The sequence below is a fragment of the Anthonomus grandis genome, chromosome 4 (assembly GCF_022605725.1).
Source record: "Anthonomus grandis grandis chromosome 4, icAntGran1.3, whole genome shotgun sequence".
Lineage (NCBI taxonomy): Eukaryota > Metazoa > Arthropoda > Insecta > Coleoptera > Curculionidae > Anthonomus > Anthonomus grandis.
The window spans coordinates 34013375-34037139 of NC_065549.1; the positions used below are offsets into that span (position 1 = coordinate 34013375).

The 23765-nt window shown below is 32.2% G+C and overlaps 1 protein-coding gene across 1 annotated transcript in view; it reads right to left on the reverse strand.

The window, feature by feature from the left end:
* The window catches only part of LOC126735613 (A disintegrin and metalloproteinase with thrombospondin motifs adt-1-like), a 224637-nt gene that overhangs the window by 10062 nt on the left and 190810 nt on the right, over positions 1–23765 (reverse strand). Inside the window, exons 9-10 of the mRNA XM_050439673.1 lie at positions 3395–3501; positions 1397–1539 (exon numbers count right to left, since the gene is read on the reverse strand). Of these exons, the coding sequence (XP_050295630.1) occupies positions 1397–1539; positions 3395–3501 (250 nt within the window). The remainder of the gene's footprint in view (positions 1–1396; positions 1540–3394; positions 3502–23765) is intronic.

Here is a 23765-nt window from a genome sequence, read left to right on the forward strand (position 1 = left end):
AAAAACAAGAAATAAATTTTCTGCTAAAAAAGAAAGAGAATATATTTTAATGCGGAATAACTTCCACAAAAAGATCACTTCAGAATTTCAAAATTCTTGAAACACCTCAGAATTTTCTTGAGACACAGATTAGAACAGCTAAAATCTCTGCCATTTAAATTGGAGTAACACAACGCCATAATTCGTTTAAAACATTTTAAGCCTGTAATTAAATAAAATCAATGCGAAACCAAATGTAAACCTGTTATCAAATATAATGCTTTAATCCTAAAGCCGTTCTACCTAAAACTTAATTATCTATATTGATGAGACATACAATAAATAAAACTAAGCTGATCCGTGATACATCAATTTTCAATCAGATCGATGTTACTCTACAAAAACAGACTATCATTACTATCAGCCATTACTATCATTAGTACTTTAAAAGGTCTTCAAATCCGTATAGGTTAGCTTACAACGCGAAAGAGGTCATTTATGTGAAAAGGAGTGGATCCAGATAAGATCAGAAGGGCATAAACGCACTTGTTTAAAAAGTAGTTTATTAATTTTTTTAGTTAGATTTGATTATTTGGTTGGTTGGATAATTAAAAATAAACTTTTGTCCCAAAAAGCCATGTTGGCCCATTGACAGTAATGCTTGAACATGTTAAAAAATAGATATATAAACAATAATCTCAAAAAGTTTAAAAATATAGTGTTGTTTGAAGATTATCTTTGCCGTAAATAGTTTTCATAATTAAATTAAAAATATGATTTAAGGGACGGTGTATACAAAGCTCGCAATCTCTAGTCACAAAACTGGATACTCCAAGAGCGCCGGCGGTCAATTTGGTTTTTACCCTACTACTGGCAGTAACGATTTCTAGACTAGTTATGTTAAAAGCTGTAGCAAAAATTCCTTAAAACTACAATAGATAAAAAAACAAGAAATTTAAACGACGTTATCGTATATGTAAAATTGTTTATGAGTAAAGAAAAATTTATTTTTATATTAAATTTGAAATAAACTCAAGAAAAATTAAATTGGTTTGGCTTAATTATATTTTTGGCGAATATCCGCGAAACAACTTAGATTGTTTTTTTCAATTTCGTGTTTGTGACACATCAACATCAACAATGTTGATTCTAGTTTGCCCACAATAACACCTAGAATTTAACCCATGTTAAAAATAATTCTACGCTCCTATTATAAATGTGTTTTAATTATAACTTAAGAAACCTAGACTTAGTGTCCTGAGGATGACTTAATATAGGTCGAAACGTCGACATTTAGGTAAACAGGTTTCTGTTTTATTTCTGACCCCACCCAACAACCTTCTGCAATATTAGATTGTTTTATTTATCTTTTTAATATACACAGGATTAATATAACATCTGAATTGGATTAACTTACCATGCCACCTCCACAATGTGTGCCTTCCAAGGCAGGGTGAGATGTCCAGGTGTATCTTTCGCGTTCGCAATGTAAATCTCGACATACGTCATCCAGAGGCTGCTGGGAAGAATGCTTGCTTCCTCGTCCATATTTTAGCATACCTTAATTATAATGTAATTTTAATAAAGCAAGTCTTACATACATTTAAAAAAATAAAATCAATTTTAAATTTTTATCATTATGCAATATATGGTAAATTTAATTTCTTAATAATTCATCAACTCGCCTTTTATCGTCCCAAATAAAAATTATAGATCTCGTTCAAATTTGCATTAGGAAGATAACTTTGCATATACAGCAGGCATCACAACAGTAGGAAAGACAGTTAGCTTTTTTTAAATGAAATGGTATATTTTTTTATGCATTTTCCAAATCTACTCAAAATTTTAACACAACTTCATGTAACATATGCTATAATTATTACTCCACTAGTTTAAAAGATAGGATAGTTAAAAAAACTACTTTATCAATGAAAATGTTATAAATTCCTTTTTAGACGTTTTTACCTGTTAAGGGAATTTCATTACTTTTCTGCTTATTTATTTTATTGTCTGAAAAAGAAAAAATCTCACTTCTTATAATTCGAGGATCGAACAATTCAGAAATTTAAAGAAACTGGAAACTGCAAAGACCGTTAACGAACAGGGAGGCCAAAAACCGTAAGCAATGATCAAAAAAGTCTAAAGATACTACAATATTTTGTTGAAATCCCAAATTTATCATTACGCCAAGTTGCCAGTCAGACGCTTGTTTTAAGTCGGTTCGAAATGTCCTTAAACGTAATAAATTTTATCCTTGTAAAATCACCTTAGTACAAAAATTATTTAAAGATGATTGTGACCGTCGCGTAGAATTTTGTGATATCATAATGTAAAAATGTGAAGAAAATTTATTTAAAAAAAAATATTTTTGTTTCTGATGGATCGACAGTTATGCTGAATGACACAGTAAATCGACATAATTGCAGATATTATTGGCCAGATAAAAATCTACGCTACATGCACGAAACACAGCCAGTATCCTGAAAAGGTAAATGTTTAAGCAGGTATATATGGTAATAAAATAACAGGTCCATTTTTTATTGAGGATAATTTAAACGCCACGCGATATCTATATTTGCTGGAAAATCAGATACTATCAGTACTAGAAATAAGATGGGTTAGTATTTGCATCTTTTATTAATAATAAATTTTACATAATAATTTTTTAAACCGTTGTATCTTTTAATCTCTTGAACTAGGTATAGCATATGTTACATAAATTTGTGTTAAAATCTTGCGTAAAATCGGAAAATTAATTAAACAAATATACCTTTCTGTTTCAAAAAGGTAACTTTGGTCTCTACTACTGTTGTGATGCCTGTTGTCTATGCAAAATTATCTTAATTTTAAAATTGTCAGTTGATATAAATTGTGGAGGACCACTCGTGCCCTTTTTTACTACAACTTTTTTTTGCTTAAAACTTTGGCATGAAAAGACTTTATTCGGAGAAAGCAGCAATTTTTCCTATAAAAAGTTACCCTATCATAGAAACTTTAAATATCCCCTGTCCGGTATCATCAAAATACATTTAGTTCAGTTTGAAAAGTTACTTTAAAAAAAACTTTTAATTTACATTTACTTACAAATCATCTGTGGAACATTTTGAAGTAATATGGATAACGTTGTTTATAAAAAATATTTGTATTCTCCTCTCAACGTTTGCCAAAAGTCATGATTTTGTGAGGGTTAGACTTGAACTTATGAGTAAAAAATCACTTGAACAACATCATCTTTAAATAGTTTTCTGATCCTTAGGAAGTGGTTTAGAAAAAAAACTTTAAGTTTTGTCATAAGAAAATGTGTATTGCGCGCCTAAAGTAGCGGCCTGGACTTTTATAATACCGTGTATACTTATAACTTTATAGGAAAAATCATTCAATAAATAATTAAAAAAGTTTTTTATAATATACATACATTGTTGATCAGCATTAAATCTTTCGCCTGGTAAGGCTCCTTCAGCTCCATGATCCAACTGACCAGCAGAACTTCCATGATCTAAAAGGCATCTTGATTGAGGCGTGCTAAGGGAAAAATCATCATTTAATTGCCGTTTAAGGTAAAAAGTTTTGTGTACTAGCATCGGCTAATAGCAACTTCTTAAAATTAATCCGTCTTTTTTATAAATATTTTGAAAGGCAACATTTAGAGAAAAATTCAAATTTAAGGTTTGAGTACAGGGTGTCACAGTTCAACTGATCAAAAATGCTAGAGTATATACAGGAATAATAGAGTTTAAGATATTCATATATCATAGAGTTAAAAATTTTTTTAAGATAGAATATCGATGGTCGGAAGTGCGTTGTTTCCAAAAATACAGGCTGTTTAAGTTTTTCACAAAAATAGAATTTTTTCATCTGTATTAAAAACGCCCTTAGCGATTTTAACGAAATTTTAAAGTTTTACATGATAAGTGATGAGGTCACTTTTTGAGGCATTGTAAGTGATTTGACTTCTCCACGGACGAACTTGCAGCACATGTGTGTTAAAATTTTTGAAAAAAAAGGGTAGACCACTGTTTTTTCTTTTGAAAAAATATCGCGTGTTTCTCTTCGTTCTATGAAATGTCAACAATATTGAAAGTGGAGCCACCCTAAACTTCAGTAGCAAAGCATGGACTATCTACAACTCTCCAGGGACTATCTATAAAATTTCTCCAAAATAAAAATATCTGTAAATTGAAATAATAATATATAATAGGTAGTATAGAGAGTTAATTAAAATGCCTGAAAGATAAAAAAAAGGCTGCGGAAACCTGAAAAACTTTAAAAAAATGTTTCAAGTTCCTGGAAGCAAAGCAAGTGCATATAATAGTTGCTTAACATAATACAATACTTTAAATTCTTAAAAGACTTAAAAATTTGCTTGGAGAAAAAACTAACCTTAAATATTTAAACGGAACCTAAAATTACTTAAAATGATTGGAAAAAAAGCCTAGTCCTAGGAGATTAAAGAAATTAATTCAAACATCAAAAATTAAAAACGTATAAAAATTATTTCAAATCCGTAAAAGACAAAAAAGTGACTCTAGTGAGAAAAATCCAATTGCCAAAAATGCGAGAAATTATTTAGAAACATTGGAATGGAAAAAAATTACACCAAATAACTAAAAGATACAAAACATATCATCAGCTTGAAATATATTAAAAATTTTAACGGTATAAAGAAAGACTCCAGAAACCTGAAAAAATATTTCAAATATATAAAAAGCAAAATTCGCTCCTAAAACTGAAATTATTTAAAATATCATGATTTATGAATTTATAAGGCATAACTTAAATGGATGCAACTCCCACTTTTTTATTAAATATTAATTTCTTAGGGTCTTTGTAATATTGCTTCTTACAATATATGAAAGAAAACTATATAATAATAATAATAATAATAATAATAATAATAATAATATTTTGGTTTGGGCTGGATAAGTGTCGTATTAACAACATTGTACGAGGAAAGATGCAGCCGGGATCCTTCGAGATGCAGGATGGCCAAACTATAGATGCCATGGAAGAGGGTGATACATACAAATACCTGAGAATGGTGCAGGCAGCGCGAATAGACCACCGAACAATGAAAGATAAACTCACTGCTGAGTTTACAACAAGAGTAAAGCACATAGTGAAAACGAGCCTCAACAGTAAGAATCTATTTAAGGCGTTGAAAACGTATGCCTTACAGCACTAACATATTCCTTTGGAATTGTGGGATGGAGCAAGACGGATATCCAGAACTTGCAACGGAATTCACGAACATTATTGACTAAGGCTCAAAAACACCACCCTCGAAGTGCCACAGAAAGAACTACGCTACCAAGACATCAGGGAGGTAGAGGATTGGCAGACATTGGCAAACAGTTAGCCCGACAAATTTCAGTTCTGAGAAATTTCTTTCATGAAAATGCTAGATCGTCCGCTCTGCACCGTGCTATATGCAAGGTCGATGACTTTACACCTCTGAAACTGAAAAATCGCGAAATCGAAAGTCACCACGTCACTGATGAAGAAAAACATCGATCATGGGCACAAAAACCACTGCATGGGAGACACGTCAACGAGGTTAGCCAGGGACATGTCGACACCAACGAAGCGTCGAACTATTGGTTAACTTCGGGACAACTGTTTCTCGAAACGGAAGGTTTGCTCTTGGCCATACAAGACCAAGTTATTCCAACTAGAAACTACTTGAAGTGCATTATTTCGGATCCTTCAGTACAGAGTGACAAATGTCGATATGGATGCCAAGTGACAGAATCCATCCAACACATAACGGGAGGATGTCAAACGTTTGCCCAAACTGAGTATAAGGCACGTCATGACTGCGTGGGAAAAATACTGCACCAAGAACTTGCAGTTAAACTGAACCTCTTGAGGACGAACAAAGTTCCATATTACAATTATACTCCAAAGCCAGCTCTTGAAAATGGCGAGTATAAATTGTACTGGGACCGAACTGTTCTCACCGACCAAAGAACTGTCAACAATAGACCAGATCTTATCCTGGTGGATAAGCGACTAAGGAGAACCACGCTGATTGACGTTGCTATACCTAATAAGAATAACCTCCAAGGAAAATACAATGAAAAGATCATCAAATATCGAGATCTTGAAGGGCAAATCAGACGGCAATGGGAGATGGAGCATGTTCAAACAATTGCGATAATAATCTCGTCAACTGGACTTATACCAAAAACCCTTGTAGAGAACCTCAAACAACTGGGACTAAGTGAGCACCACTACAAAAACATGCAAAAAGCGGTGCTACTGGGGACAGCACGGGTCGTCAGAAAGTTCATGGGTACAGAAGACCGAACACCATCCAGGGCCCGACAACCTGGAAAGGGTCCCCTCAGAGCTTAATCCTTTTGATATCTTAGATATCTGGGATAAGTGAATGTTCCCCATAAAACGGGAGTGTGATTGCAAGGCAAAAATATAATAATAATAATAATAATAATAATAATAATAATAATAATAATAATAATAATAAATATTTTCTACTAAAAGCACAATAGAACCGGTGTAAGCAGAAAGAGTAAAAGTCAATATTTTGACAAATTGCCATTATACCTAAAATATGTTCTCCTATGGTAGACGCAATGGATTATGCATAAGGGGCACAAGTCCGCATCGCCGATGTCTTAGAAATGTCGGGTAATAATGCTAGCGTTAGGCATAAAAGGCACACGTCAGTGACATGTGCCGTTTATGCGAAATGTTAGTGTTTCAAACGGTGCGGTCAACATGTGTTTGTCGTGCGTTTTACGTCATCAGCAAAAATTCGACTTCAGTTAATCTGTTGGTTGCTTCTTGCTTGAGTTGCACGTGGTTTTAGTTTCATTTGACATGGATGACAATTCTGAATTACCACCTAATAAAAGACGAAAAGCAGAGCTTTCTAAGTATGCTCGCAACATACAGAAAAAGGCAAGATTGGAAGGAAAGTCTTATAAAAACAGTAAAGGAAGAGACGTTTGTGAGAAAAAAATTAATAATGGAGTCCTTTGCATAATTTCATAATTTAGTTGTAGAATAAAATGCTCTGAAAAGATGCAGATAGATTGGCGATTTTTCAACGATTTTATACTTTAAGCTCTAAAAACGAACAAGACATTTTTCTACAGGGTCTTGTGGGGATATGATGGAAGTAAAGCAGCGGCGTCCTCGACCAGGTGACAAAAATAAACCCAAATCAAAAAGTTTCAAGTACTACTTATTTAAAGGAAGTTCCAAAGTAGAGATTTGTGTTGAAGCATTTTTGAATTTATATGCTATCACGTACAAACGCATCAGGAGAATTAACACCTTATCCTCACAAGGCAAGTCACCGAATGACTTACGCGGAAAAATGTCAAGTGCTAATACTTTCTCAGAAGAAATTCGAAATTGTGTAAAGGAACACATACAATCATTTCCTACAAAAATTAGCCACTATACAGGACGTGAAAAACATTATTTGAATAGCCAGCTAAATTTGACAAAAATGCATCAGCTTTACCTAGAGAAGTATCCAAACCAAAAGGTAAGCTTTTCATTTTATAGATGCTTTTTCCGTGACAATTTTAATCTCTCTTTCGGAAGACCACAAGTTGATGTTTGTTCGACTTGCAAATTACTAAATAACAAAATAAAAGACCAAAATTTGAATGACACGGCCAAGCGTACTGCCATCGCAGAATTGATAGTTCACAAACGAAGGGCTAAAAAATTTTATTCAAAAATAACCAAAGATATTGAAGAAAAGAAAAATAAACACCAAGTTCTGTCATTGGCCTTCGATTTTATGCAAAATGTCCAATTACCCACAACGCCTGTGGGTGAGGTATTTTACTACCAGCAGCTTACTGTGTCCGTATTTTGTATTCACAATCTTAAAACAAATAAATCCAGGATATACGTTTACTACGAGGGACAGGCAAAGAAAACAGCTGACGAAATTTGTACGTTTGTTCTCGAATATCTTATTGAATTCAAGGAAAATCAATCGGAGCTTCATCTTTACAGTGATAACTGCTGGGGCCAAAAAAATAATCATACTATGGTCAGGATGCTTTTGGCTCTCACAGATTCTGGTAAATTTAGCATGATTTGGCACTTTTTCCCAGTTAGGGGGCATTCATTTCTCCCGTGTGACAGGGACTTCGCGTTGGTGAAAAGAAATTTACGGAAACATGATAGAATATGCACCATTCACGAGATCTCCACGATTATTATTACCAGTACAAAAAATAACGCAAAATTTTCAGTCAAAGAGGTTGCAATAAGTGACTTATTAGATTTTAAAAACTGGTGGGGAAAATTTTACAAAAAAACCTGTGTCTCTGAAGAAACAAAACATTTTCCTCGTAACGAAAAGGTCAATTTTCAAATAAGCACCTTTTCATGTTTTAAATACACATCCCAACAAAAAGGCACTGTTCAAGCCTATCCTTTTACTGACGGTTTGGTGTCACATACATTTAATTTATGACAACCTGGAATGGCCTGCCCAACTTTGCCAACGAGCCTTACGCATCCCTTAGGAAAAGTTCCTATTAAGGCCAACAAAATGGAGCATATAAGTAAATGCACTGCTTTTGTTGCAGAAGAACACAAACCATATTTTGATGCTATTTTTCAGTGGCCTACAATCAACAATCAATGAGTGATCCTAAGATTAGTTTTTTCAAAACATTGTACTCTTCTATTGAAATTAGCTGTTTATTTTTGACTTGTACTTTACATAACCAAAGCTGTATTAAAAAAAAATAAATATTTTTCAAATTTACTAAATAGCATTATTTGCAAAAAGGGCACATGTCAATTCTTTCAATGTCTTCTAGGGGAGCTAAAATCAATTTTTAAATTTAAAATATAAGGAGACAAATCGTGCTATTCAAACTACATATCAATTATAACAATAAATGTTAATAATTTTACTTAATTTGATGAAAAAATAGTTTTTATCGATTTCCCAAAAATGTGTTTTTTTGATATGTGCCCTTTCTGCTTACATCGATTCTTTATTTATAATTCATACAGAGCTGAAAAATAAAAATGTTAGGTGTAAAATAAAAATGTTTGGCGTACTCTAGCTAATAGCTACTCTACTGAACTATATTTACTAATTAGTTTTATATTCTAATCTAACCAAATAATGAACCCCTTATGGCGCTTTTTCCAAAAACAAGCCAGTTTCTCTAGCCAAAATAGATACTGTACAAAGACCCAGTTACGGCAGTTACAGTTCCTAGAGGAAATGTTTTGTGCCACATATTTAATAAGACTAGTATTGATTCGGTAATCACTAACTAATAGATCAACCTATAAAATCATAACATTGCATATAGTGGCAATACGAATCTACCATTTTGTTCACAATAATATATGAGGGTATTAAGATCAAATTGTTATTTGTCACAACCCTCAAGTGACTTAACATGTTATAGAGTTAAAATTTACAACAAATACAGAGATTGGTTAAAAATTAATTAAATGATAAAGAATCTAAGGGTTTATCTCAAGGTTTCCATCCTTGAGATTAGAGATGACCACAGTGACTTTAGGTTTAAATCTATCTGAGTTTCCTCTGTCAAATAATTCTTGACAAAATAGAATAGAGATGCTACAGAATTCGACCTACACTTTATAGAAGCCTTGGAAAAGTCGTACGCTAGACAACGCCACTCCAAGACTGCGTCAACGTAAGGAAGCTAAATTTCCCATCATTGCGAATGCACAAAATCTCCAAAATATACAATAACAGTAAAAAGCTAACCTGTATTACAGCACTGAGGTAGAGCGTTAGCATTTCCAGAAGGTACATGATTAATGAAAATTTTATTAATATATTTTTTGAGAACATTCTATTACATATTTAAAAAATAGCAGCATTAATAGAATTAAAGGATCTTTAAATTAAGGGGGTTGATTCGTCATTTACAGATTTGTGTATGGTTTGTGTATCAAAAGTTTTATCTCTTGTTATGCTTTACGTTTAATATAATTAAATAGCCAATAAAATATGTAATATTTTTTGTTTCCTTACGGCATTTTATAGTTGACTGCAAGTTTTATGTAAAATAAGGTAAATAAAATGCTAAAGTTAAGCGGTAATTAAAAGGCCATATATAATTTTATTTTATTCTGCTAAAAATTTCCTCCTCTTTAAGTGATGTCACCCAGGAGCAGTTGACATTTTTCCATATCGTGTTTAAAAATCACCTGATACTTTTGCATTCCTTTCCCATTTTCGTGCCAGTTAATATAAATAATGTAATTATTCCAGTAAATTCATTAAAATACTGTGTTTAGTACTTTTTATTGCCTAAACGTGTATAATAAAATTTTATGGTTTAAAAAATGTAGAAAGATTTTTTATAATATTATCTTAACTCAATATTAATATTTATTAGAAGAAAATTAGATCAAGGTAAAAATAAATTTTAACGAAATTTTTTAAATTTATTAAAGAAATTTAAATTAGTTAATTTCTGTTTCTTCATCATATTCCTATAATATACTAAATACTATTGAGTAAACAGTTTAGTAGACAGGCTACTTAATTTTTTTTTCTTTTTGTCAGTTATTCCTGCTGTCCATCCTGCCAAAATGTACTAAACGTTTAAGGTTTGCAACTACAGACTGATATACAGGGTGTTCCATAAATAATAGTAAATAATTTAACAGCAGATACCTTTTAAAAAAAATTAGGTTCAGTTAAATTTTTCTGGTTCAAAAGTCAAAGGCAACCAAGATACACGGTGATAAACTTACGGTAATTCCGGGTGAGATGGCTCTTTCTAATATTTCCTAAATATATTTGATTTACGGCTCTGTAGCTTTAGACACATGCTATATCGTGCTGCATATATCGTGATCCAGGTTTGCGGTTTTTTTTCTATACTTTAAGGTGAGTTTTGCTAAAAAAAATATTTTACAAGCATTAAAAATATTAAATCTTAAAAGTAGTGTATAGTTTTTTTCTGAAAATTTTGTTTTTTTTTCAAGTTTTTGTTACTCCTTTTGGGTTTGTGCATTTTTGAGGTTATGTTAATGCACCCGTACCTCTAAAATTTAATAAATCATAGGAAATATTTAGTAGGCCATCTCACATCCTGACTTTTGGGATAGATGGCCCAACTACTAAATGGGTTAGTTGGCCCATGGGCCATCTATCCCGGAAAACAAAAATAATTTTTTTATTTAATCCTTACAAAAATCTAAGTCTAAAATTGGCATTTAAGTATACAATTTAGACATCCAAAGTATATAAATGTATTTTTTAAAGTCATGCCGACTGACTACATTAGAAAAGGTTCAGTGCAAAGAGGAAACTGAACTGAAGAAGATTTAGTCAATGCTGCAGAAGCTGTCAGAAATGGTGTTATGGGTATCAGAGAGGCGTGCCGTAATTTTAACATCATTCCACCACCAACATTTCGCAGGCGCTTCAAAAACAATGATTTCCAGAAACCAGCTCTTGGTCCACCTTGTGTTCTTGGCATCGAAAATGAGAAAAAAATTAAGCTACATATCCAGCAATTACATGATTGGTTAACTATGTTTTTAAAACGAAACCCCGACCAAAGTGTTAAAAAAGCTGAAGGGGTGTCACTACCCCGTTGTAAAGGAATGAATAAGACAGATGTTTCTGAGTATTTTAATTTACTTGAAACCACATTAATCGAAGGAGAAATAATGAACAAAGCTGGTCACGTATTTAATATGGACGAAACGTGCTTACAATTAAATAATAAACCTGGTTATGTTATTGCTACAAAAGGCTCAAAAAATGTTGCTGCAATTACTGCTTCAGAGAAGGGAGAAACCATACCAGTAATATCATGTTGTAATGCAGAACGTTATTACATACCACCTACTTGTATATTCAAGGGGAAAAATAAAAAAGCTGAGTTTGAAGATGGAATGCCCGCTGGCTCCACTGTTTATATGAATGAAAAATCAGCTTACATTAACACTGATATAATGTTTGCTTGGCTAAAAAATCAATTTATACCACGTAAACCGCAAGGAAAAGTTCTACTTTTACTGGATGGGCATGCTAGCCATTGCAGCTCATCAGAGATGCTTGAATACTCTGATGAACATGGTGTTATTCCTCTTTGCCTGCCTAGTCATACCACACAGTTTCTCCAACCTTTAGATAGATGTTTTTTTAAGAGTCTTAAAGCTTTCTTTAATAATGCTTGCAACAAATTTATTAGAACAAATCCAACTAGGAAAATTAACCGGTTACAATTTGGCCAGCTGCTATCTAAGGCGTGGTCAAAAGCTGCGACAGTTGAGAATGCTGTATCTGCTTTTAGGTCAACAGGTGTTTGTCCCTTTAATCCTTCAGCCATACCAGAGTACGCATATTTGGGATCTGAAGAGGAAATGATAAATTTGGGTAAGTCCCTCTAACAAACGTATTTTTATTTATTTATAAAAAAAACATTTTTAGACAATACGGCAACAGTTAATAATGATGCAAATAGAGCTAATAATGATGAAAATTAAATGCCAAAACAAGAACAAGCAATACCATCTATTTTATACAATAATATATTACTTTTATTGCTTTATAGAAAACCATTATCATACTTTAGTTGACACTCAGTATAGGTTCATGGAGAACTCTTACTATTTTTATATATATGTAGGTAACTTATTTTTGTTTTTCATGGTTAATTAGTTCATTGGAAAATTTTATTTAAACCAATTAGTTTAAGCTTTGAGTCATGTAACAAGTTAGTAAATTATAGTTTTCATACCTTTTGGCATTAGTAATACTCTTAATGTTTTTTTTAGTTAGCCATAAACTACTTTACCTTGTATTTTAACTTTTCCAATTTTCTATTATTTACGCAGTAATTTAAGCAATTGAAATTAGAAAACGAAGCTAAATTAGTAAACTTGCAATTAAGAGTTGTAGGTATCTTAAAAAAGGTAAAATTAATTATAAAACACGCGAAATAACTTACTAATTACTAGATAATATAGTTTCCTATCCTTTTTTTTTCTTTATATATTTATGATTAAAATAATAATATTTAAAATTCACATCAAACGAATACATTTAATGAATACAAAAACACCCTGTATTAACAAGTCACTGCAATGTATTTACTGTAAACTCTAATGCTAACTTGTAGAAAAATATTGTCTATTTTTCATTAAATCAGACTTATGTTTAGTTATTCTTAGCAGGCCTTTTTAAAAATGAATATAGAAATTGGGAATTAAATTTGTATATTATAACGATTAATTTACCGCAAAACAATTTTTTTTAAAAAATATTTATTGTTAAGCAAAAAAATAAATATTATATTGATAAATAAAAACTTGTTTTTAGTTAAATTATTACAGTAAGTACAAATATTATATAAAATACAGGGTGTTTCAGAACTATGGGATCAAACTTCTAGGGGTTGTTCAGTGCAACAGTAGAATCCATTTGAGTATAGGAACCCATGTCCGGAAATGTGTCACTACGCCACTACGGCCCTAAGACGCGTTTAAATTTAAAAAAAATATTAATTACCTAAATAGGATCTGATGCATTTATTTTTACTTTTTGTATATGATACCATCACAACAATTGTTCAAAATGTCTTCCTCCAACCTCAATACACCGATTTAAACGCCGCACATGATTTCGGCGGACTACACTAAAAATTTGATCCTCGTTTCGAGTGATTTCAAATGCTGCTGTTAATCGTCTAATTAAGTCTAGCTCTGATTCGAGTTTTGTAGACTTAAGACTTTACATGTCCCCACAAGAAAAAATCGAGCGATGTTAAATCGGGTGACCTAGGAGGCCAAGAAACTGCTCCACCTTTGGCAATCCAACGGTGCCCAAACCGCTGAGCCAAATACTCGCGTACTTGTACAGCAAAGTGAGCCGGCTGTGGTACAATAATATAATAGTGATATATGTTATTTATTTTCAAGTATCATACTGTATATTAATTTGTTATACAATGAATTATTATTATTGTTAAATATTTATGCAATACTATTGCACACGTATGCACGACAATTATGTAGAACACTGTTTTTAAATAACTACTAATATACCAGATATCATCGAAGAGAGTAATATACAATGGTGTAAGCGCATTTGGCATTCTTATTTATAATTCCTAAATCGAACCTTCACATGGCGATCCTGCCAGTGCCACACCATTTTTTAGTGCATTTTTCAGTAAGAGTAGTAAAAGTATGGGAGCTAGTTGCTGTAAAGTGTGCTAATGTACAGTAACATACAGTGTGAGTCAATATGGGTACTACTAACACCAAGCATGCTGAAGTTACGGACACAGGTGTTGTAAACTCCAATTTTATAGTGGAAGAACAAGCTATAAATGTCCCTATGGATATCCGTATTCTGCTTTATATAATCACTGTGGCTGTTGTAACTTTGGTGTTACTAAAAATTAGGAAGGCTTACCGCAGAAACATGAAAAGAGACTTGTCAAGAAGTCTTATGCTAAAAGCTCCAGTTGGTGATATCTAAGTAAGACTATTACATAGTGGTTTGTGTTTGTGAGTCCGTGTTAGTGAAAGAAGAAGCAATGTGTTGGTGTAGAAAAACATTTTAGTAAAACCTGAAAGCAGTGACATTAAGGACGAGCGATTAAATGCCACCTGTTTATTGGAAGATGGAAGAAGGAGATGTAATGGAGATTTTGCATCCGTCCCAGGACATGGACCACACAAATGTTATATTATAGTTGGTATGTAATTTTATTTATTTGTGTATATTTAAGATAAGATTTTTTGGCTATTTAGCAGTTTTAAAATATTTTTGGGGGTAAAACTATTTTTTTTTATTAGTTCATAAAGTAATCGTAAGTTATAATATTATAATATATTATAAAGTTACATATTACATATATATAGCTGAATAATAATTTTTATGTTGGATTTTTGTTTACATTTTTCATGTACTACTATTATGTTAGATTTTTTTTACCGTAATTTAGGCTAAATTTAGTTATTTTTATGTCATCAGCTTGGGAAGAACTTTATACCAAGTTATCAAATTTAAAAATATTAATTACTAACGAATCAAAAAGAGTCTTAAAGAAAAAAAATACCTAAATCAGAGGAAATTAAAAAAGAAGTTAGGGATAATTTACTTAAATACTATAATACCTTTGTGCAACTTGTATTACATGATTACAAAAATTTAAGTCAAGAACAGTATTTTGCTATTAAAAAACTTTTTTCCGTCTCAAGAGATAAAGTAGTCAGGGTATATCAAGTATTAAATGTTTCGTATAAAATACCTACATCGTGCACTGAACTAATTGATCCAAACGTGATTGAGGAGGATATTATTGACAGTGAAAACTCTTCAGAGGGTTCAGACGAAGAAAATACAAACACTGAAATTAAAATTGAAACTGGCAAAATGGCGATGACTAAAATGGATTTTTTTAATTTCACCAGCAGGGTTTTGTGCAATGATTTTGATGGCTCAGCGGATAAACTTCGATCTTTTATTGACGCACTAACTTTAATCCAAGAAAATTGTGAAGGGCACGAAGCAAATGCCGTGGCTCTTATTAAAACTAAATTAGTTGGTAAAGCAAGAGACCTTATTGGCGATAATGATACCATACCAATTATAATTCAAAAACTAACAAGCAATATTAAGGGTGAAAGTTCGCAGTTAGTTTCGGCAAAATTATTAGCTCTTAAACAAGGATCCAGCGATACATCAAAATATGCATCTGACATAGAAGCTTTAGCAACAAGCTTAAAAAGAGCGTACATAAATGAAGGTGTACCAGTAAATGTAGCAGAGGGTTATACAACTAATATTGCAGTTAAAGCCCTAAAATCGAATGCAACCTCAGAAAGATCCAGGTTGATAATGAAAGCAGGCACATTCAACACAACTCAAGACGCCTTGACAAAGTTTGTTAGCGTCGAAACTGAATCAAAAAATTCTACAGTCCTTTTTACACAAAATCGATTCAACAATAGAGGCAATCCAAATTATAGAGGTCATTATCCTAGGGCGCAAGGACAATGGAAAAGAGGATTTAATAGAATTCCTGAAGTTCCTATCCATAATAATTATCATGGTGGCCATAGCAGATATAGAGGTCACAGGGGCTATTCTCAACGAGGCAGAGGAAACTATTCTGTGCGCAGCTTTGAGACAGATAATTCCGGAAACGAATTATCACCCCAACCAGGTCCATTGGGGGAGCAATAAATATTTTTAACATGGACCTATCGTTGTCAAATTTTATCGTCGTTCAGACCCAAATGACACAAAATGAAACAATAACATTAATCGTAGATACTGGTGCCGATATTTCTTTAATTAAGCGAACAAAAATCGATAAAAACCAAATAGTTGACAGAGCAAATGCTAGCAGGATAAACGGTGTTACAGAAGGACATATAACTTCCATAGGTACTACTAAAACTGTAATGTTTATTGACAATTTTTCTTTAAAACAAAATTTTCACATAGTTGAGGATAATTTTCCCATACCAGCAGATGGAATTCTTGGTAGAGATTTTATTACACAATATCAATGTCAATTGGACTACTCTAATTGGACAATGCAAATAAGACTGCATAATAATTTAATCTCTATACCAATTCATGACAGCCCTGCAAAAGATATGTTAATTATCCCCCCGAGATGTGAAATAATTAGAAAAGTAGAAAAGTTAAAATATCTTAAAGAAGATTCGGTTGTATTAAATAACGAAATATCCCCAGGCGTTTTCATAGCATCAACCATAATTTCTAGGTCAAGTCCAATAATTAAAATTCTAAATACAACATGCGAAACCATAACCATAAATAATCCTAAAATTGTAACCGAATCCCTAAAAAACTTTTCGTGTTATCAATTGCATTGTAATCAAAATAACCGAAAAGATCAACTATTAAAGGAATTAAATAAAAACATCCCGGAATGCGCGAAAAAGGAAACCACCGAATTATGCATGGAATTTGCTGATATATTTGGGTTAAAATGTGATAAATTAACAACAAACAATTTTTATAAACAAAAAATTAAATTAGCTGATGAGCAACCTTTCTATATAAAAAATTATCGAACACCGCTTTCCCAATCTAAAGAAATAAATGCACAGGTAAGTAAAATGTTAGAGGAAAACATAATAGAGGAATCTAATGCCGTTTACAATAGTCCAATCCTTTTGGTACCTAAGAAATCTAAGGGTCATGATAAAAAATGGCGACTAGTAGTGGATTTTAGAGAGGCAAATAAGAAAATTATCCCTGATAAATTTCCATTGCCTCGAATTGACGATATTTTAGACCAACTAGGCCGTGCTAAATGGTTTTCAACGCTAGATTTAAAGGCGGGCTTTCATCAAATACCACTTGCAGAAGAATCTAGAGATTTTACAACTTTTAGTACAAGTACAGGTAGCTACAGATTTACAAGGTTACCATTTGGCCTCAGAATAAGCCCAAACAGTTTCCAGAGAATGATGAATATAGCATTTGCTGGAATAACACCTGAAAAGGCTTTCTTGTACATGGATGACGTAATTGTAATTGGTTGTTCAAAAAATCATCATTTACAAAATTTACGTAGTGTATTTGAAACGTGCAGAAAATACAATTTAAAATTAAATCCCGAAAAATGCAATTTTTTTTCGCAAGAAGTTACCTACCTAGGTCACAGGATTACTAGTAATGGAATTTTGCCTGACGAGTCAAAATACGACATTATTAATAAATACCCAGAGCCTAGAAATGCTGATGAAGTAAAACGCTTTATAGCATTTTGTAACTATTATCGCAGGTTTATTCGAAACTTCGCAGAAATTGCAAAACCTCTTAATATGTTAACAAGAAAAAATACGCAATTCGAATGGAGTGAAAAATGTAAACAAGCTTTTATTTTTCTTAAAAATTCGTTGTTGCAACCCGAAATTTTACAATACCCAGACTTTAATAAACAATTTATTTTAACAACAGACGCATCAAAAAATGCTTGTGGCGCTATATTATCACAAAACTTTAATGGGCAAGAATTGCCAATAGCTTACGCTTCAAAATCATTCACTAAAGGAGAATCTAATAAAGCGACTATAGAACAAGAATTAGTAGCCATCCACTGGGCGATTCAGTATTTTAGGCCATATTTGTACGGAAATAAATTTTTGGTAAAATCTGACCATAAGCCTTTAGTGTATCTCTTTTCTATGAAAGACCCATCTTCAAAACTTACCAGGATGCGATTAGATTTAGAAGAATATAATTTTGAAATTGAATATATTAAAGGAAAGGACAATGTAGGAGCAGATGCATTATCGAGAATTTGTATTAGCGAACTAAGCGATTTGGCGATAAATAACAAAACAGTCAACGTATTTGCAGTAACACGGGCAATGGCAAAAAAGGATACTACCTTAACAGAAGATAATAGCAAGAATGCTAGCATGCCGTTTACGGTTAAACCAAAAGTCCTAGAGACTTTAGAATATAGTAATATTTTAAAATTAGCTTATGTAAAATTTAAAATTCAGCATAAATATCTATGGATAATTATGGGTAAGAATAAAGATTTTATAATCGAGGATAAAATGTTAATCAGTAATGACAAAACATTCTTAGGAACAGTTTTGTCTAAGCTGGAAAAAATGGCTGCTGATTGCAACATTAAGGAACTAAAGCTAAAAATAACAGATGAAATATTTAAATTGTGCACAATAAACGAATTAAAAAATATTGCTTTAAGTAAATTAAAAAATCTTACTATTTTTCTGTATGAAGAGCCCAAAATTATTAAAAATAATGATGACAAGTTAGCGTTAGTACAGGAATATCATGATAATCCACTTACCGGAGGTCACTGTGGACAGAAAAAATTGCTTAAGAAGCTAAGAGCAAATTACCGATGGAAAGGAATGTCCCGCGATGTCAACAAATACGTTAAAAAATGTCAAAAGTGTCAAATTAATAAGAGAAAAATAACTCATTCAGAGCCAATGGTAATAACACCTACACCACAAAAAGCATTTGACATCACATGTATCGACACGATTGGACCATTCAGAAAAACTCCTAACAACAATATGTATGCAATAACAATCCAGTGCGAGTTAACTAAATTTGTTAAAATTATCCCTATTCCGAATAAAGAAGCTAAAACTATAGCTAGGGCAATGTTTAATGAATTTATTCTTAATTATGGCCCAATGCAGGAAATCAGAACCGATATGGGCACTGAGTATAAAAACGAAGTACTTACATCACTTTCTGAACTTCTAAAAATTAAACATTCTATTTCGACAGCCTACCATAGTCAAACTATAGGTGGTTGTGAAAGAAATCATAGAGTCTTAAATGAGTTTCTTAGAATGTACATAAACGAAATGCAAGACGATTGGGATGAATGGACAAACTATTTCAGCTTTTGTTATAACACAACTCCCAGTGTATATCACGAATATACGCCATTTGAATTAGTTTTTGCACGTAAGGTTGATTTTTCTAATATTTTAAATGGTACTTTGATAGACCCTGTATATAATATCGACGCATATTATCAAGAAGTCAGATATCGCTTACAAATTGCAAATAGACGAGCCAATGATTTTATTCAAAAAGCAAAAGTTCAGCGAAAATTAGAATACGATAAACAGTCTAAAGAAATATATTTAAAACCCGGTGACTCAGTACTTTTAAATAATGAAAATAGAACGAAATTTGACCCTTGGTATAAAGGCCCTTTCGTAGTAGAGGAGGTAGAAGGTGTAAATTGTATATTAAGTAATAGTAAAAGTGACGCTAAAGTGAAAGTGCATAAAAATAGATTACAGCATTTTTATAAGTGATTAAAGTGAAAAAGCCATTTTCAGTGTTTATCGTAGAAAAATTAAAAGAAAAACAATTAATTATGTCAATTATAGCAGTTGTACCGAAAAGAAAACATGTACTAGTTTTAATTTACTAACCTTGTAACCTAATATTTTATAATACATATTATGTCTCATAAGTCAATGCAAAGCTTCGCAAAAATTGAGGTTCATAATTTAATAACTTAACACGTATTGTTTAGGCTTCAAAATAGTTAAGAATTATGTAACATTATTTAAATTAAACAACTTAAGTACATGTGTACTTTAATTAAGTAATAAGTTTATTTAGGTAATAAGTTTGTTTAAGTAAAATCAGGGTTAACATTTTAGGTTTCATTTTTAAATTAAACAAAAAAAAATATTTAAATCTATACTCGATCGATAAATACTTTTCTTTTCTATCCTTTCTTTATTATTTATTTTCTTTCTATTATTCCTCTTATCTTTTTCTTAACACTTTCCTTGAACCTCTAATAATTTTATTTTTATTGTAAAATAGAAGTGTAAAATGTAGTAAAAAAGCGCATATACCTTATGAATATTTATTTTTGTACGAAAGTACTCCATTTTTATTTCATTAAAAATGTAGTTCATTCTTTCAAAAGGGGGAGATGTGGTACAATAATATAATAGTGATATATGTTATTTATTTTCAAGTATCATACTGTATATTAATTTGTTATACAATGAATTATTATTATTGTTAAATATTTATGCAATACTATTGCACACGTATGCACGACAATTATGTAGAACACTGTTTTTAAATAACTACTAATATACCAGATATCATCGAAGAGAGTAATATACAATGGTGTAAGCGCATTTGGCATTCTTATTTATAATTCCTAAATCGAACCTTCACACGGCGCTCCATCATGCTGAAACCACATTTGCTGTCTAACGTTTAGTGGAACATTTTCAAGGAGTTCTGGGAGAACTTCCTCCAAGAAACGCAGATAAATAGGTCCTGTTAACCGTTCCGGTAGAAGGTATGGCCCAATTAAATAATCATCAACAATGCCTACCCATACGTTGACAGACCAACGATTCTGATGTTTTCTTGGAAAAAGGATTTTTTTCGTCCCAAACATGGCTATTCCTACTATTAAAAATACCGTCTCTTGTGAAAGAGGCTTCATCGGTCCACAAAACATATCGTAAAAAATTTCGTTGTGCAATGATGTGATCCAGAAGCCATCGACAAAGTTGAACTCTAGAATGATAATCGGCTGCAGTCATACCTTGAACTTTCTGGAACTGGTAAGGATGGAGTTGTTGCTCGTGTAGTACCCGCCAGACAGAAGCGTTACTCGTATTCATATTCTTAGTGACGTCACGTGTGCTATTTGATGGTTCATCGGCAATTCGCTGAAGCACCTCTTCTTCAAATTCGACCGTTCTTACGGTTCGAGCAACACCAGCATCATGCATCTTGATCTTAAACATGCCTGTCTCCCATGTTTATTGCGATGAACCGCAATAAACTTTTTGTATCCAGGATGCTATCGTTCGGGATAACGTTCATGATACAATCGCGATGCTGCTCGTGCATTGCAGTTTGTTGCTCCGTATGCCAAATGCATATCCGCCAATTCTTGATTGGTAAAGTTTTCCATTAGCAATAAATGTTTAAAAATTGTAAGCTATAAAATTTTTAAACATGACATTGATAAGCGTTGATTTTAAACAATTGTTGTTATGGTATCATGTACAAAAAGTAAAAATTAATGCAGCAGATCCTATTTAGGTAATTAATGTTTTTTGTAAATTTTAACGCGTCTTAGGGCCGTAGTGGCGTAGTGACGCATTTCCGGACATGGGTTCCTATACTCAAATGGATTCTTCTGTTGCACTGAACAACCCCCAGAAGTTTTATTTCATAGTTCTGAAACACCCTGTATAACAACGTTCCGATATCTCCATATAGGCGATCTACTTTGCGCCGCTCCAAAAGCCTCACCAAATAAAGTAAAAAAAATACTTTTCTTGTTTACATAGCCGTTAAGCTAGAAATGAGCCTCGTCACTGATTTTTGGGTAAATATACAAATCAATCGCGAGCTGTTCGAACGCTTATTGACTGAATTCACGAATCAAACAAAGATCAGCCGGCTTCAATTCTTCGAAAATCTGAACTTTGTAACTCTTCAATCCAAGATCTCGAGTCAAAATATGCCACAATGTGGTATAGGAGAGATTCAAAGTTTAAGAGTAACGAAAAATCGATTAATCGCGATCTATCCAATACTTTTGACTACAGCAGCAATATTCTCAGTTAAATGTCCTCTGCGCATCCAGTCGGTGGGACAATATCCAATAGTGTAAAGCTCTACAGAATTTTAGCAATTGTTTTACAGATAGTTCGTTTATACTGAATAAAACTTTCAAATCAAATGAGTGAATATCTTCCTTTGACTCTTTTCTGTTAGGGTTCAAAAAGGCCGTAATTGCTGTACGGCTCTCTTGAGTATCCTAAGATGATGAGTGGACTAAGAGAAAGTTTTTAGTGGAATAAATGAAGCCACTAGTTATGTTAGATTTTAGCAAGGTGTGATTTTAGCAAAACTCTTTATTTTATTCTCGAAACTTGTTTCGGTAACCATCATTCAGTTTAAAATAAAGAGTTCTGGTTATGGTAAACATTTTTTTTGCAATTTGAGTGTCATACCAAAGGTTCCGACCATAGGACTACAAACAAAAGATTTAAGGATAAGGTAACAGCCATAGTACATATTCTACTTCTCTGTTCGAACGATCTTTTTTCATATCTAATTGCGAAATGTCTACGTGATTTTCCCGCAGTTGTACCCAAGATCACCGCTTTTTGCATATTGGTAAGTATTCACAATATTATTGCGGAAAATTATAATTGGTTTTATTTCAACAAGTGTTAATCCCAGTACTTCAGTCAGCGGTTGGTATTTTTGACGTGTTTCATTGTATACCCTACCTGTGCTTTCATTAAGAGGGACAGTTAAATCAACTGTTATGGCCCGTCTAGTTTTTTTTATCTAGGAATATTAAATGTGGCTTATTGTGTAAAGTGTTTCGATCAAATTGTGTCGGTGGATCCCAGTAGACCTTTGATTTCTCATTGTCTACTACTGTTTGGAGTTCAGGTTTAGTTTTGATAATTTCTTGTTGGAAGTACTATTTCTTGTATTGTATAGAGTGCGCCATCAGTCTCTCCTGGGTCAGGTAAGTAGTTGATGATTCAAGATTTGCATCTTCCTGATGATGATTGAAAAAAACCTACCATATAGTTTGTGACTAGTTTTCTTGCAGCTAGAACCACGTACTATTTAAATTAAATATTTAAGTTAAAGTTTTCTTACGAAAAACGATAAAACAATTATAGTGGGCAGGTGATATGTAAAATCTGTAACCACAGACGTACTTTTGGTATATTTTAAAGAAAGTTTATATATTTAAAATAAATAAATAAGAGTTCAAATATATAAATTTTGTTATAAATAAAATTTAAAATTTTTCTGCTGTGGGAAAATTTAATATATTTAAAAAAGACAAACTGGAAAACCAAAAATAGAAGTGGAAGTTAAATCAAAAAAACAGCTGTTATTTTATGCGAAATATGCCAGCGTATTTTTAAAAGACTAATATTTAGATTTGAAGGGCAGCACTTTACGAACCGATGTATTTTAGAATTCGATTGATGATTTAATTGCGAATATCAAATGGTTTTATTTTAAAAACTAATTTTTATCAATACTTCAATAAACATTTTTAAAAATATTTTGCTAATGCATTGAAGGCTCTTTTTAAGTGTTAAACCTGGTTTTAATAATAATAAAAATAAAAATAAAATAATGAGTTCAGTACAAGAATGCGACGATTTCTTAAAATAAGTCTTAATAGCAGAAACTTATTTAAAGCTATTAATAGATATAGAATCAGTTCACTAACTTATTCATTTTG